The sequence below is a fragment of the Erithacus rubecula genome, assembly GCF_903797595.1.
Source record: "Erithacus rubecula genome assembly, chromosome: 9".
In the NCBI taxonomy this organism is placed as follows: domain Eukaryota; kingdom Metazoa; phylum Chordata; class Aves; order Passeriformes; family Muscicapidae; genus Erithacus; species Erithacus rubecula.
Window position 1 is genome coordinate 15908538 of NC_136660.1, and position 15270 is coordinate 15923807.

The following is a 15270-nucleotide window of genomic DNA, read 5'->3' on the forward strand; positions in this document are numbered from 1 at the left end:
TGCACCAGTATAGATAAAAGCCTTAAACTGATAGAACTCCAGATTTATTATACAGATTTATAAACTGATTAGGGCTAGATTTATAAAATTCTTTACTTTCAAGTCTCTCCATCTCTTCCCTTAAGCAGCACAGCCACATTCTAAAGAGAAACAAAATTAAGAAATTTAGACTCTTTTCATCTGAGGAGATGCTATATTTAGGAAGTGCTGCTTTTCAGGCAAGAAGACACGATCCAAGCTTTTCAGGGTCACTTGCAAGGCACGCAACAGAATTGTCATATTAGACTGGATACTGACTGTGGAGTTAATCCGTTTTTACAGTCATCGTACACCACTTACCACCAGAACAGAGGAAGGGAACAGTGTGTACCTGCATCACAGCACCCAAGCCAAGCAGCTATGTTAGTGAGACAGTCATTAAGTGACACCACAGCCTAGGCAGCACTAAGCACTACAGCTACCAAGTTACTCCTGGGGCTAGGGAGCCAAACCCATGGAACATGAATAACAGGGGGCTAAGCAGGAAGGTGACAGAAGAAGAATTCAGGACTATTTTCCAGACCTGTAAAGCTGACCACTATAATGCAGCAGAATGGGTTGCAGCAGCTCACAGTAAGAACACAGCCCAAGGAGTGGACATACAGTACCCCACACTGGATGCGGCTGGGCTGCACCACTGGATGGTCCCCAGTGCTCCTGGATGATTCATGTTCTTCACTCATGGCAAGTCTGTGGGAGTCAGCTGGATTCTTCTCGTCTTCTGTTTCTGTATCAGTCACAGAGTCACAGCCTGAGTCTAAAATAAAGTATACACAATCCTGTTGCAACACTCCCCTTTGCTGAAAATGCTTATCACACACATCCATCCTGAAAAACAGCTGTGAAAGTGGTGGGGTGTAACTTGCTATTCCTCCCAAAGTAATGCTCAGAAAAGGGGATCTAGTTGAAGAAATGGAAACTAGAGAGTTTCCTCTTTATTTTTTCCCTTAAGAGGATTTGAGGGGGAAATTCACAAAGACATAAAAGGAGTAGAGTAGCACTGAATATGCTTATGGAACAAATAACAGTGGCACTCTTTGCTGAGCTGGACAGTCCCCTCGTGTTAGACAGCAAAATTAGCATGTGAATATCTAATTTAAGAATGATCAGTATCTGAACTCATCTGACTTCAGCTGCACTCTGATGCACTGTAGGATGGGCAGCAGCCTTTAGTCTTACTTGCCTAAATTAAATAATAAAAACCAATGTTTGTCGTTTCAGTAGCATCTTTATTTTTCTCAGTGCTGCTTACCCCAACTCCCAAGCTCATTACTGCTTCAAAAAATAAAACATGAAGACATAGTCTGAAGGGGTTCTGTTCACTGAGCAAGAACCATAAGCTCCAGAATCTATACAAGGGTGAAATTGAAAAGTACCAGAGCCTTTGCATTGAAAAGTAACAACACTTTATTCTGCTCTTGATTCTGTTTTGGTAAACACATGTAAGCCTACAATATGTGTGGACAAAACAATGTTCTCATTCTCGTTTCCTAAAACCAGCATGGATATTGATAGTAGTGCAAACAAACTGAATCGATACCACTGGCTGAAAAAAAACCTAGCCAGAATAGCAAACAGATTACCTATCCCTGCCAGGAAATACTTTTCTCAGCTAGAGAAAGCAAGCAAAAGACAACTACATAGCTACTTTGTACATAACACTTTTTTAGCTAGCTTGGACTTCTTGATTTGCATGGTTCACAGCATTACCCCCCCCATCTCCCAGAACACAAGGTGAGAGTCACTGACTCAATTTTGTCAGAAGACTATCACGACTTCTTAAAACTATGCCCTGTGGTCAGAATTTCCCAAACTTTGCAATCCTGTGGAGCAGTCAAGGATTTAAGACACCATTTTGGAATTGACGTGTTATTTACTACTTAGTATAAAATACGCCTGTAAATTTAGAGTAGTACAAATTATTTACCAGATATAATCTCAGACTTGGACTGTCATTGTTCGTATATCAGTAAGAAATATTCTATTTTAAATGCTCAGTCCTGATGAGAAAGACCTAAGTGATCAACTGTGCTGTCAAACCTGTGGCATCCATACAGTGAAGCTGCCAAGAATTCAGATTTCACTCAGATTCCCCCAGTCTCCAAGTACATCAGTTTTCTATAATAAACTATAAGCAGGCCACCATTAGGAGTTCATGTCTTCCTAGTTATGAACTGAAGCTAGAATTTCAATGTAGACTTCATTATTATTGCCACAAAGACTTAAACTGCTTTGTCACACAATTCTTTAAAAGGTATTTTCAATACTTTTACATGGGATTTTAGGAATTGTATGAAATCAACTTTGCTTTTAGTAAATCATCCAGTTGAATTTTTTTTTCACAAACTGTGGTGCACACACACTAAACGAAGTATGTGAATCTCTCCACATGGCAAATAAACCTACTCACATGAGTACAAGTAGATTGCTGCTTTAATGTTTGCTGTAGAAAGAACAGAGCCAAAAATTTGCAGCTCTGAAGTTCAAGTAAGGCATGACCACTAACATCAACATCTCTTAAGCAAACCTAGAACAGAACATGTAAATTTAATACTGGACCAAATCTGAAGATTTGACTAAGCAACTGCTTTGACACAAGGCTGAACTGAAGGTGGTCATTGGGATTTTCAGACTGGTACCAAATATTAGAGAAAACTGAGACATTATATTCCTTAGCTCAGTATTTAAATTGATACTATTCTAAGTCACCAGCTGCAAGAACCAGACACATTTTGGGAACCCTTCTCTTAGAGAAACATGGACTACTCCCACCTGGGAGTGCCCAGCTGCATACAGGAGAAAAAGCACTGGTCCCACATCCTTCCCTTATATGACAGCTATCAATTCCGGTGTTTGGCATATGCAGAGCAAGATGCCACGTCTTTTGGGGAAAAGAGGCAACTTAGTTACTAGAATAGTGTCACTGTAATCTCTGTTGGTTACTTCCAATATGACTAATTACAAAGACTAAGCTCACAGCAGGCAGAAGAGCCAACAATGACCAAAACACAGCAACACATTGATGTTCCTGCAACATATGCACAAATGAGACTTGCCAGCATCCTGACCCTTAGGGCTTCATCCCTAACCCAATACAGAACCATTAGTGTGGTAATTTTTACCTCACTTGGCCAACATATGGTCCTTTTCAGAGAAAAAGCAAACCAAAGCTGTAGATCACAGCGACAACACACACAACAAGGATAAGAGGGGGGGCAAGGAGAGAATAAGCCCCCTGGTCCCCCTGCTTTCATGGTGTTATTCGATATCAGAAACCATTTGGCAAATAAAGAATAACTAGAGCTTTTAAGAAATTCTGGCATTGCACTTCTGCATTCTTGTAAGAGAGTTGACTGCCTGGAGGTCACATGAACACAGAGCTGTTAAGTAATACAGGAAGAAGCATGCAATGTTAATCAGTAATTGGATTAATAGCTAAAGGAACAGGCACTCAGTTTCGGATGTGAATTATTCATCTGTTTTTTCATTCAGAAAATACTGAAATTGCAAAGCACCAAATTCCCACGTAAGCAATGAGGTGATCCTATGATTCATCTTGCAAGTTCTAGTCATGTGCTAATGACTGACTGATGAACGTGCAAGCACTGGAAGAGGAAACCATCCCGTTACATTTGATAATATCCATGCTCCAAAGCATTGTTAGAGCAGGTTTCCCACCCACTAAGATACTTGAGTAATGACAACCCATTTGCATATACAGATTCAGCAGTTACAACATTGCAATAATAGCCAGCCTGGAGAGGCCATCACTGAGGGGATAGACAGACTCAATAAAGTTAAATGAATACCTGAATTAAGCTTCTCCATGACCATGTGCTGTCAGCCAACACTCGTGGTTGTAGGAGGCTCTCCCTTTCTGTTCCCTTTTAAACAGAGGCTACCTCAGGCCTCACTTGGCAGTCTGTGAAATATTTGTGAGAATAGCAGCAAGGGGAGGAGATGCGGTCCAAGAAACCCAACCACATTTCCCCTTATAGAACGTGCCCCCCTCCAGGACGTGTCAGCAGCTGAGCTGCAGAGAGCAGCCTCACACCCTTCACACAGAGAGCCTGCTGGGCTCTCTGTACAGCTGTCCTGCAGACACTCACCCAGGGAAAAGCCCAGGGAAAACACAGGCTTCATACATGTGCTCAACAGCCATTTAGCTTTAGAAACTCTCATGAAGCAGCCAGTTATTTTGACCTGCTGCCGTAGAGCACACACAGCACGCCCTATCATCCATTTCCTCCTGGCAAAGCTGGCAGGCTATCAGCATGGAGCCAACAGCTGTGGTTTCTCACAAGTCAGCCCTCACATCACAGGACATGAGAACGCTTGGAAGAAGTCAACACCCTGTCCAGAGCACTCTGTCACCCAGATATTAATGCCAATGGCACAACTGGGCAACAGCTTGTCTCTTAAGTTCTGTGTGTGCAGACCTGCCCCTTGCTGACATCTGCAAACACCTCCCATTCTGCCAATCAACCACTTGGGACAATTTGCTCTCACAAGACCTCAGACTTTCACCTCACCTCCTGCTCAGAGCAACAGGGAAGACCCTCAAAGAGAGCTCCTGCTTTTACCTGAAGCTTGCAACTGGCCAGTATCATTTCCCAAGTGCTAGTAAGGACATTGAGTCCCACAGAACAACTTCAGCTACATTTTGCAAGAAGCAAAGTACTGACAAGTAGTCAGGGAAAGGAGGGAAAGTTATCTTTGATCATGCTAACATCAGAGCCCCTGCTTCACCAATGAGATAAACACCCATCAGAGAAACATCTTGTGATAAGTCCTCAAAACTGGGTGTTACTTCCCATTTCAACTGAGTGGAGAGAAGCCTGCAGAAAAACAGCAAGTGAGAAGAACAAAATACAGGAAAATTTAAAACTTTGTAGAACTGTCCATATAGAACCAAAAAAGCATGCAACATCTCCCCTTCTCTCCAAACCCCTCACCCCAAGTAGCTTATCCAGAAGCACAGCACCTATGAACAGATTATCAGTTCTACAAAGAGCATAGTCATGTTTCATATGTTAGGCAGAGTTTGAAACTACAATAAACTATTTCGCACCCTCCATCAAGGAAACAAGATGCATTTTACTATGTGAAGTTTTGTAAAGGTTCTTGCAGGTCTGGTGGTCAATTTGGTACTGGATCAAGTGTATAAACCTAAAGAACTAGCTGAGGTACACAGGAACAGGACAGAGATAGGGAGGACATTGAAGGAGAAGCAGAGTTCTGGCTACCCAGGCAACAGACATTGTGTACATGAACAAAATCTCAAGCAAGAGAGGCTGGAATAGCTCACTCCCATTACTTTTAGCAGAAAGAGACAACACATACTGACAAGGCATATCCACGCTCTCATGACTTTCAAGAGTGCCAAGAATCACAAAGTATTCATCACTGATTCAAGTCTTCCTGAGAAGCAACAGGTAAGAAATAAGAACATCCAATTTGCTAATCCATTATCTCCTCTTGCAGTAACTCCTTGCTTCAATTTAAGTGCAATGTGGAATGCTTGCATGACAGAAAAGACAGACCCCATAAAAGCCTACAAAACTGGAACTCCACCTCAGAAAGTTGGGCAGCTGTTTGGAAACATCCCACCAGCCACTGTTTGACTGAATGTGTGGTTCTACGAGTGGTTTCAGTAAATCTAAGACCACATTACTCCTGCAAGGGCAGTTACATCTTCCCTCTTCTTCAAATAATTTCTCTTGGAATACCACCCTTGCAGTCCATTGCCACACCAAATCATCCAGACAGATGAGAGGTGGAGAATGAGGCAGTCATTCTTCTGCAGCACTCCATGCTAAGGTCAGCCTATGTCACTATTCTCAAGTCACTTTTGAAAAACATGTCAGAAGTTTACTGAGGTAATAACAAACAGCCATGAAAATCTTACAAAATTCAACCCTGGAAGCAAAACAACTGTCCTAGTACAAAGAAGACTTGACCACATACTTTTGCCAAGATTTTTCAGAAATTACTTCAGCTGCTCCACACTTTAATGTGATCAGTGGTGGCCACTGGGCTCTTACTTTAAGTGTCCTAAAGCCTTGCAGTTCTCACTAGCAGGTACCTAGAATTAGTCTTAGACATCACCACAAAGCAACCTGCGAGGAGATAATCAGAACCACAAGCCACAGAGAAATACAATTAGTATTTATAAGTTGCATAAAGACTATTATAGTCTGAAGCTTCTTAACCACAACAGTTTCTGTCCTTTATGATTTCTGGGCTATCATTTCATTGTCTCTGCTTAGAAAGCTTGTATACACCTAAACTAGCACTGTTTGAATTTTATACTACCATGAAAAAAAAAATCCATGAAGTACTGCTTTTTATATCAATAAATTGGGACTTCACAGAACACCTTAATGACAAACAATTTATCAAGCAAAGATTTTAACTGCTTGATTCCATATGCTACATATGGATAAGAACATCCCTGCATTTCCCTCAGAGAACTCACAGTATCACTTGAGGGCTTAGTTAAGGTTTCTCCAATTGCTTTAACCAGCTCTTTAGAGTGTCTGACTTTCCAGCATCAGTCATGTATACCCATGCATGGATAGGCATGCTACCAGCATGTTCTTTCAACCTGAACTCCTGTGCAAGAGCGTCACAGTTTCCTCTCCTTGACAGGCAGTGAGAACCAGCCAGGCTGCTGAGCTCCCACATAACAAAGCAAGCTCTCATTTGCACCCAGAGAGATGACTAATAGCTCACCCACTCCTCTTCAATGAGCAAGGTCAAAGAACCACATCTTAAGTTTAAACACAATAGAATAGAGAAAAATGTAGTTTTAGGAATTCACTTCATTTTACCCCATCAAATGGGAGAGAGTATTGCATGCTACCACCTTGTGTCTTCAAGGCCACTTCAATAAGCTGTCAGAAGTCAATGTTGGATGTAATTCCCAGAACCACTGGGAACATATTCCTCCACAGAGCACTGAGACCCAGAAGTGAACACCACATGGCAGTTTCTGCCCGACTTAAAAATACATTGTGACTTTATGTCCCTAGTCATAAATGGCAACTATTAGCAAAAGTAAGCAATCAAATAATTACAGAAGCATAAAGCTGATGGGAATTTCACATGTACTACAACTTCACCTATCTGGGTTGAGAAACAGTTGAGAACATCTGTCCAACGTGACCTTAAATTCTGAGTAGCTTATTCCAAGGTTGCTTTACAGCTTGAGTCCAGCACAGGACCATAAAGATTATTAAGGAACCACAGCATCTTTCATAAGAGGAGAGGCTGCAAGAGCTGGACATCTTCAGCTGGAGAAAAGACAACTCAGGGGAATCTTATATTGACAAAATAAGAAGAAATGAATAAGAGGGAACCAGATTCTTTTCCATAGTGCCCACTGACAGGAAAAGAGACGATACACACAAACTAAAATGCATGAAGTTCCTTCCGACCACAAGAAAACACTTCATTTTACCCTTGAGCTTGGTCAAACATTGGAGCAGGTTACTCAGAGAGACTGTGAAGTCCTGCAGAGTCTCCACCTGCAGAGACATTCAAAATCCAACTGGAAATGGTCTTAGGCAACCTGTTTTATCTAACCATGCTTGAGCATCAAGTTTAGATGATCTCCCTTCCAACCTGAATGTTATGCTCTCAAGTTTCATTGTGGTTTCATGAGTGCAACAGAAGAAAGCCAGGAATTTAGTTCATTTCCTTGACATAAACAGGAGGAAGAATTATACAGCTTATGTGGTTTTGCTTATGCCATTTCCCTCTCAAAAAAGTTCACTGCCTTGGTCTCTGGCATCTCTCAACGAGCCCCTCAGTAGATGAAGTAACACTTTAGCTCTTCTGGATCTACAAAGCTCAAAAAGAGTTCTCAACTGTCCAAGGCCCTCTGTCTTAACCGTATGATTCCTTACACTGACTTCTGACCCTCATATTTCACAAAAGGTTTGTTGGTACTCATCATGCATTCTTGTCTGTTCCAGTGCACAAGAGCTCTGCACAGCCAGGCTGCACTTGTCTATCAGCAGCACAGCTGCTGACATATTCTGTTATCAGCAATCTCAGGCAGATGTGGACTTCCCCATGTTTTTACCCACAAAAGATTGTTTAGATACAGAAAGCTCAAAGCCACTGATTAATTAGCAAATGCTTTGGAAACATCAGCTTTTAAAATGGGAAATTTGAAATGCTTCAAAATAACATAGGTAGGGACAAATAAACCAGAGCGATTGAAATGCCAAGTGAGGAAAAGGATGAGGAAGAGAAAGGTCACTGACTCTGACTGTGCAGCTCAGACTCACAGCTGCTCAATGCACACAGCACAGCTATCACAAGCCAGGCAAGAGGGGTTAAGCAGCAGGCTGGTCACTGCACCCTGGCTAATGACTACTCCCTGCTGGACCTGAGCTCGTTTGTACAGAGATCTCCTGAACAAGATTGTTTAATCAAGAGAAAAGGAGACTTGAGGGGAACTTACTGCTTTCTACAACTATCAAAGAGGCAGCTGTAGACCCTCTTCTCCCTGGCAACATGCAATGTGACAAGATGAAAGAGTTTCATCTTGCTTCAGGTGAGGCTTAGATTGGACACTATGAAAAATTTCTTCTCTGAAAGGGTAGTCAAGCATCAGAACAGGCTGCCCAGGTAAGTGGTGGGATCACCATCCCTGGAACTGTTCAAAAAGCCATGTAGATGTGGTATTGAAGGACATGATTTAGTGATAGACTTAGCAGTGTTAGGTTAGTAGTTGGACTCCATCTCGAACATTTTTTCCAGCCATAATAATTCTATGATTTCCATCTCCTTAGCACAGTTATTGAATAGTGTGAAAAACCTCCCCACAGATAAAAGGAGTTCCTGCAAATGCAAACCTTCATGTGCTCTGTAGTTTGCCAGAATTGAGAAACTTTAGAAGTAAAAATACCACATCTACAAGACAGAAAGAGTCAGCATCAGCACATAGTTGTCAACTAGATCATTGTTCCTCATTTCTGAATTCATACTAAACTAATAAAAATTAAAATAGGTTTCAGCATGTGATGCCTGGGGGTGTCATGCTCCATGATGCCTCAAACAAACCACAGCCAACAGCCGTGCTAGAGGCAACAGCTCAGCCTGCACAGGGCCAGTGTGCAGCCTCTGGAGAAGGATCTGCCCTGACTGCATCCTGCACCATGCCTCACTAGCTCAGGATTCAGAAATCAGGAAGCTGAAGTGGAGTCATTTTAGCATCAGGCCTAGTTTTGACACTGCTGTTAAAAGTACAGGTGAGTGCATGTGAAGTACTTCCCAGAGAAACACACCCAGACCCAAACAATTTCAAGTATGGTCATGAACTTTCTCTGCAAAGTGCTGTAAGAATTAAGGGTTGCCTTAACTAGGAAAAATTCAAACTTAACTAAGACCAGAACAGAGGCTGTGTTTCTCTGTGGGAGAGGTCTGTTGTCACAAACATTTTAAATTACTCATGCTGCAACCAAACCATACAGCAGATTTTTTTTTACCACTCAAGAAGAAAGTTTTCACAGTTTCACCCAAAAAAGGAACTATGTACACCTGGGGCTGTCTTCAGGGCAAACATCAGAACATTTGCATTTGAGGCCATTCACAAAACTTGTGTAGAATCATACAATAGAAGAGGTCACAGAGTCATTTTTTCCCCACACAGAAGTAGGATCTGATACAATAATCCAAATACTTTGGCCATGAAAGTAGCCCATCTTAAATAGGTTCTTCCTTTACAAGAATTAGAGTGACAGCAGATGGCTCACCTTTGCAACTGCTCTGATGTGCACAAACTAAAAACCTGACATGGCATGCAGGTGACAGCCACATCAGCTATGACTGCCATAACAGTAACAGAAGTCCAGAAATTCTGAGTCTTTGTGTACCAAACTATCCTGAACATGTCACAGCAGACTCCACAGCAAATAAGTTTAGTTTTATCACATTTTTTTCTCTCAGTCAAGTATTTTCTAGATACACTGGAGTCAGTCTGAGATCAATGTATGCTTATCCAAGTGAGAAAACAGAAAACAAGCTGATTTTTTTGTTATGTAGAAACAGCAACAAAAATCCAAAGCACAAAATCCCTTTCAAAACACCACCTACATAAAGCCAAAGCACAATTTGTTTCAGAGCATGCTAATATGCAGCACAGATGGAGGACTTCAGATCAACTGTGAGAAGTCAGACTCTAGAGCCTTACAGCCCATTAAATTGCTGCTCAGAATGCAGCAAGCTTGGTGGCAACACTGGCAAGAACTGCCTCTGGGGAAAGACTTCAGAATCAAAATCCCTTTGTACTCTCACACACTCTTCAACCACACTAGAACTTACTCCTAGTCTGGCCAAAAATAACTCTCACAGTCCTTGGGTATGTTTAGTAAAACCACTAACACAAATAAATCTCCCCAGTTTTGAACATCATATTTAAAATAAATAAAATATTGGTTCTGTGTTCTAGACCCTAGTTTGGAGGAAAATAGTACCTAAATTTTGCTTGTGTCAGAAAGGCTAATTTAATCTCTGTTCAGTTTTATTTTTCAGGGTATAAAAGTTCAGACACTGTTTTCTGTCTTCTTCCACACTGAGAGCAAAGGAGCCAGATTATGTGAGCTCTAGGTTTGGTTTAGCTGTAGCTTTGGGAAAACAAGATGTTTCAGAGGTACATGAAAGGAAGAAGCAAATTTCAGCTTACAGAGATTTTTAAAACATACTAAAAAGTATCTGTTGTGCCCTGGTTACCTAAGAATGACATCTTCAGCATAATCCCTAAGAAATCTTTACTCAGGAGAATTGTTTCAGCAAAGATCATGACTTTCAAAACTTATTTTTGCTGTGATAAATTTGTCTTCATGATTATTGCAGTTGTTATCCTGGCACAAGGCACCTTTATGCACATAACACTAGACACTGCCTCACTCATGCCATGCAATAGAGAAATCTTAAACCAAGATGCAACCACAGGATTCCAGCCTTGCTGAGGCTGACAAAGAATACTATAATCCTATCTATGGCAATGTCATAAAAATACCCAGACTAGCATGACTTACCAGAGCTTTCCACCTTCATTTCAACAGAAACTATGAGAAAGCAATTCTACACACTCTTCTAGAGTTTAGGGAAGTTTGGAATCCATTCAAACTCAGTAGATTGGGCTTATGTAGTCTCCAGCTGTTAATACTTCTGTGCTAGTAAATCCTCTGCACTAGATACAAGGTGATCACTTTCAAACTGGCTGGGTTATCTTTAAGGCCATCAGTGCAATTCTTTGCCTTTTAATCATAGTTTAAAAAGTGACCTGTTGCCAATATGGTTACATCTTTGATTTTAGGCCCAGTGCTAGGGAATACATATTAAGACTTTATTTTGGTTCTGGCATGACAGAAACAAGTCAGGGAAAAAAAGATAATTATTTTCCTTAAACTAAATAAATAAAAGACAATTTTCCATTGATTTGGGTCAATAAACTGCAGAGTACAATGTTTGCAAGCAGAATTTTAAAAATAGAAAGTTTTCATTTTCAATTTGCTGCAAAAGCAGGCACCCAAGACAGTCTCAAATTCCGAAGTTCTCTGTGCATTGCTGGCAATTTCTCCTGAATTAGGCTCAGACTAACCAGGCATAGAAAAATTTGCTTGCATAACTTTCTAGTTTACAAGGGTTGGACAATTTGTTTTAGTTTGCTCTTTGAGTAAAGCACATTACCAGTTTAAAATAAGAATTAGCAGTACCATGTATTTCCCTTCTCCAACCAGAAAGCACAGCTCCTAGCTACGGTCTTACCTTCTGAAATAACCTTCTCAACAGCTGCAAGGTAAGCATCAGGCTCATCATCATTTGTGAGTTCTTGCCACTGATACCAGTCCTTGAAAAAAGTCAAATAGTCTTCACAGTCTGTAACACCACAGAACAGCTTGACCACTTTGCACGGGGGCCATAAAGCTTCCTGAAGGCTCTGCAGGATGTGAGGAACGTAAAAGCTCTGCACCAGCTCAGCAGACAGCAAAAGGATGATGCTCCGACTCCTGCTGAACAGGTCCAGCTCCTCGTGGGAGATGGCAGAGTCGTCTTGCAGCTGGTAGCTCAGAATGCGATGCTTTCGAACGCGCCGAGACAAGAGGAAGATGTTCTGGAGGTACTGACACCATTCAGTGGCGTCACTCGCATACACAATCAGCACATCATATTCTCCAGGGGCTCCTGCACAGGTGCAAGACGATCACAGGAAAAAGGATTAAATTCAAACCATGAACTGACCCACAGCTTTGCAACAAAAAACACCCACAGCATTGTTTCTAATTCCTGTCAGAAACTACAAAGCATTTCAAAAGAACAGTTCTATCCTAAGTGAGGTGTTCACAGCAACAAAGCAATTCTAAGGGTGAATGAACTCCCGCTTGCATGTACTCCACTACATTTAAGTAGTGTTTTAATTCTTAAAACTGAAAAAAATCAAAATGCTCTTCCTATACAGAAGAGCATTTCCTATGTAGTTTCAAGTGGAACAAACTACACAAGAGATTTACAGATTTAAAGCATTCTGATAGGAAAAAAAGAAAGCCACAAAAACCAGACCTTCAAAACAAACCAGCTTGAAAAGGGAGTTTGCTATCACATGAAAGTTAAAATAATTTTAGGCAATTATAGGGTCTCTGCAACACAACTGCAGATCATTACACGCCCAAGTGGAGCAGACACCAAACAGCACAACAAAAATAACAAAGTCCTTTATTTAAATGAGGTCACACAGCACTTACAGGAAGTCACTACGGCCTCATGGTGTTAGATATTTGCTCTCAATGCAGCAGAAAGCAAACTGGCTGCAAAGCATGCATGCAACTAAGGGAACATCAGCCCCCCTGCTCACACCACAGCCACTTCAGGCATTTTGCAAGGCCGTGTTAAAGTCCTTCCTCAAAACTGTCATAGAAAGTTTTCCCAACAATTTTTGGAATGACAAACACTCTCTTTAGAAGGAAAGAGCTAATACAATAGCGGTGGCCATAAGACAGCCCAAAATACACTCACCAAAGTTGACTTTTTCTGTAATCCTCTAGAGACAGCTTCTACCTACAGACTCATGCATTTCAGTGTTCTGGCACAAAAGCACTTAAAAATGTTAACAGCTTGCTAAGTGTAGATGCAAATTGAACCAGTGTGACATGAGGCAGTGTTCTCCCATCTATCTCAAGGAAACTTTAAAGTCTAAATTTAATTTTTCCATTTACCTGTGATGAAGTTTATTCAAAATTGAGGTTTACACCTCAGGTCCATGGTAAATTTCAGAGCTGAGCACTCAAAACCTTGTTAACAAATTGTCTCCCAATTCCAGTTTGACTCTTTAGAAATGTCAACGTTTTCAACCCATCTCCGTCATGAAGCAAGCAAAGGCAAATTTTTCCAATTAAAGCAGAGAGCAATGCCTAAAATTTGGCAGCCACAAAAAGAATCCGCAGAGTGAATCTACCAGAACTGAAGATGACAGTTTTGCAGTCACCTTAGAAAAATTCAACCAAAATTGCACAGCCCCCAAAGATTCAGTTCTATCACCTTCCCCAAAACCTTTATTAAGAAATAAAGGCTGGAACAACGTTGCTAAACCCAGCCCTAAATTATACAATTAGCAGCCCTAAACTGTAGTTCAGCAGAAGTGATACAATTGAGAAGAATAGAGATGTGGTCAGTGCTTGACCAATAGTGTTATGAAGGAACTTATAAGGAAGTCTCTAGCAGTGAAAGGAGGATATCCTAGCTGTGGAGAACATGGATAGTGCAGTGCTGACATGGTCACTAGGACAGAGTGAATACAGCTCCTGAACCACAGATGGAGGCTTGTAGGAGACAGGTTTCCCAAAGGAGAGGATCCAGCAAATGCATAAAACAGAGTCCTTGGGACTCAAAACCTTGGGATCTTTAAGCTAAGAGTGCAGAACTGCTCTGAAAAAAGATTGCTTTCACACCAGTGAGCACACCACCACTGCCAAAATATCACTAATGGTGGCTGAACACCACCTGGCAAACACAGAATTACATGAGCAAAAACATGAAAACCATGCAGAATTCAAGTTTTATTCTAGAAAGGGAAACATACCACAACTTCTGCTTCCACTGCCCTGGGTTGATTTACACACAATACAGTAGGAAAGGACAGCACAACTGTCTGCTGAGAATGGAGCCCACACACTGCACCATGGCCAGCTGAGCCCGACCTCAACAGATGGGGAAACCACACAAGGACTCTCTGAGGTGTGCCTGAAGCTCTTAGAGTCTGGCTCTCTGGCAGCAGCCCCAGCTCCAGTCTCTGGAAAAACCAGAAGTGGCCTTTTGGGCACTTTAACACCGTAAAATGGAACAACTAATCCTGCCACTCACTTTCCAGAAGCACGCAGCTTCCACAACTACAGCTGTGAGCCAACAGGCCCTTCTACAGGTTTCAATGTAAGAAAGCAGCTGTGCTTGGAGACCATGTGGAAGTGTCATTGACTTCAAAAATGCCTTGCACTGCAGGGGCACAAAGTATCCAAGAATCTCTCCCTTCTCCGCTATGTAGATAAAGGATGCAAACTTGACAGACCTGCTGCAAATTTTCTGCCAGAGCAGTACAACCTTTGCATCCAGCAGGAATGAATTTCCTCTGGTGTTTAGGAAAGGTATTGATTTCCTAGCTAGCACTGCTCTATGAGAGCACAGTTCCCCTTAACCGTGTACCAGCTCTCCTCAGGCCTTCTTACCTCAGCTCCAACAGCCTTTTACACAATAAACTGAGGAACAATGCTCCTAAAATGAGAACTGAGAAATAAAATTACTGACTCCACTTGTACAGCCAAAGTAACACTCCATGTTTATAAGCAAAAATGAAAAACTGGAAAGTGGGTCTTGCAGAGCTAAATAAGCTTAAGTCAGCATTGTGACTGTTAAAAAACAAAAAACAGACAACAACAAAAAAAAAACCACAAAAAACCAACAACAAACAAACAAAAAAAAAACCCCAAAATCTAGAAATAACATCAATTGCAACATTCCCCTTTAAAAGAAAAAATTACACAGGACTCTCCTTCCTGGATCATGGTATTATTTGTCTAACCAAATAGCTGCCTTTGCAGCACTAATTACTGTCCGGTCCTCAGGGAATGGTGTAATAAGACCACAGAACATTTCAGAAAGGTTTTTCACAATTCTTCAAACATCAGAAGGACCCAAAGGGCACAGTTCAAAACATAATGTATACTC

At 41.4% G+C, this 15270-nt stretch overlaps 1 protein-coding gene across 2 annotated transcripts in view; it reads right to left on the minus strand.

The window, feature by feature from the left end:
• Positions 1-15270, minus strand: part of PIK3AP1 (phosphoinositide-3-kinase adaptor protein 1) — a 36669-nt gene that overhangs the window by 18669 nt on the left and 2730 nt on the right. Inside the window, exons 2-3 of one of the 2 annotated variants that reach the window (XM_079312820.1) lie at positions 11824-12240; positions 648-766 (exon numbers count right to left, since the gene is read on the minus strand). In XM_079312820.1, coding sequence (XP_079168946.1) covers positions 648-766; positions 11824-12240 — 536 coding nt within the window. Of the gene's footprint in view, positions 1-647; positions 797-11823; positions 12241-15270 lie in introns of both variants that reach the window. The other variant, XM_079312819.1, reaches the window with a different exon arrangement.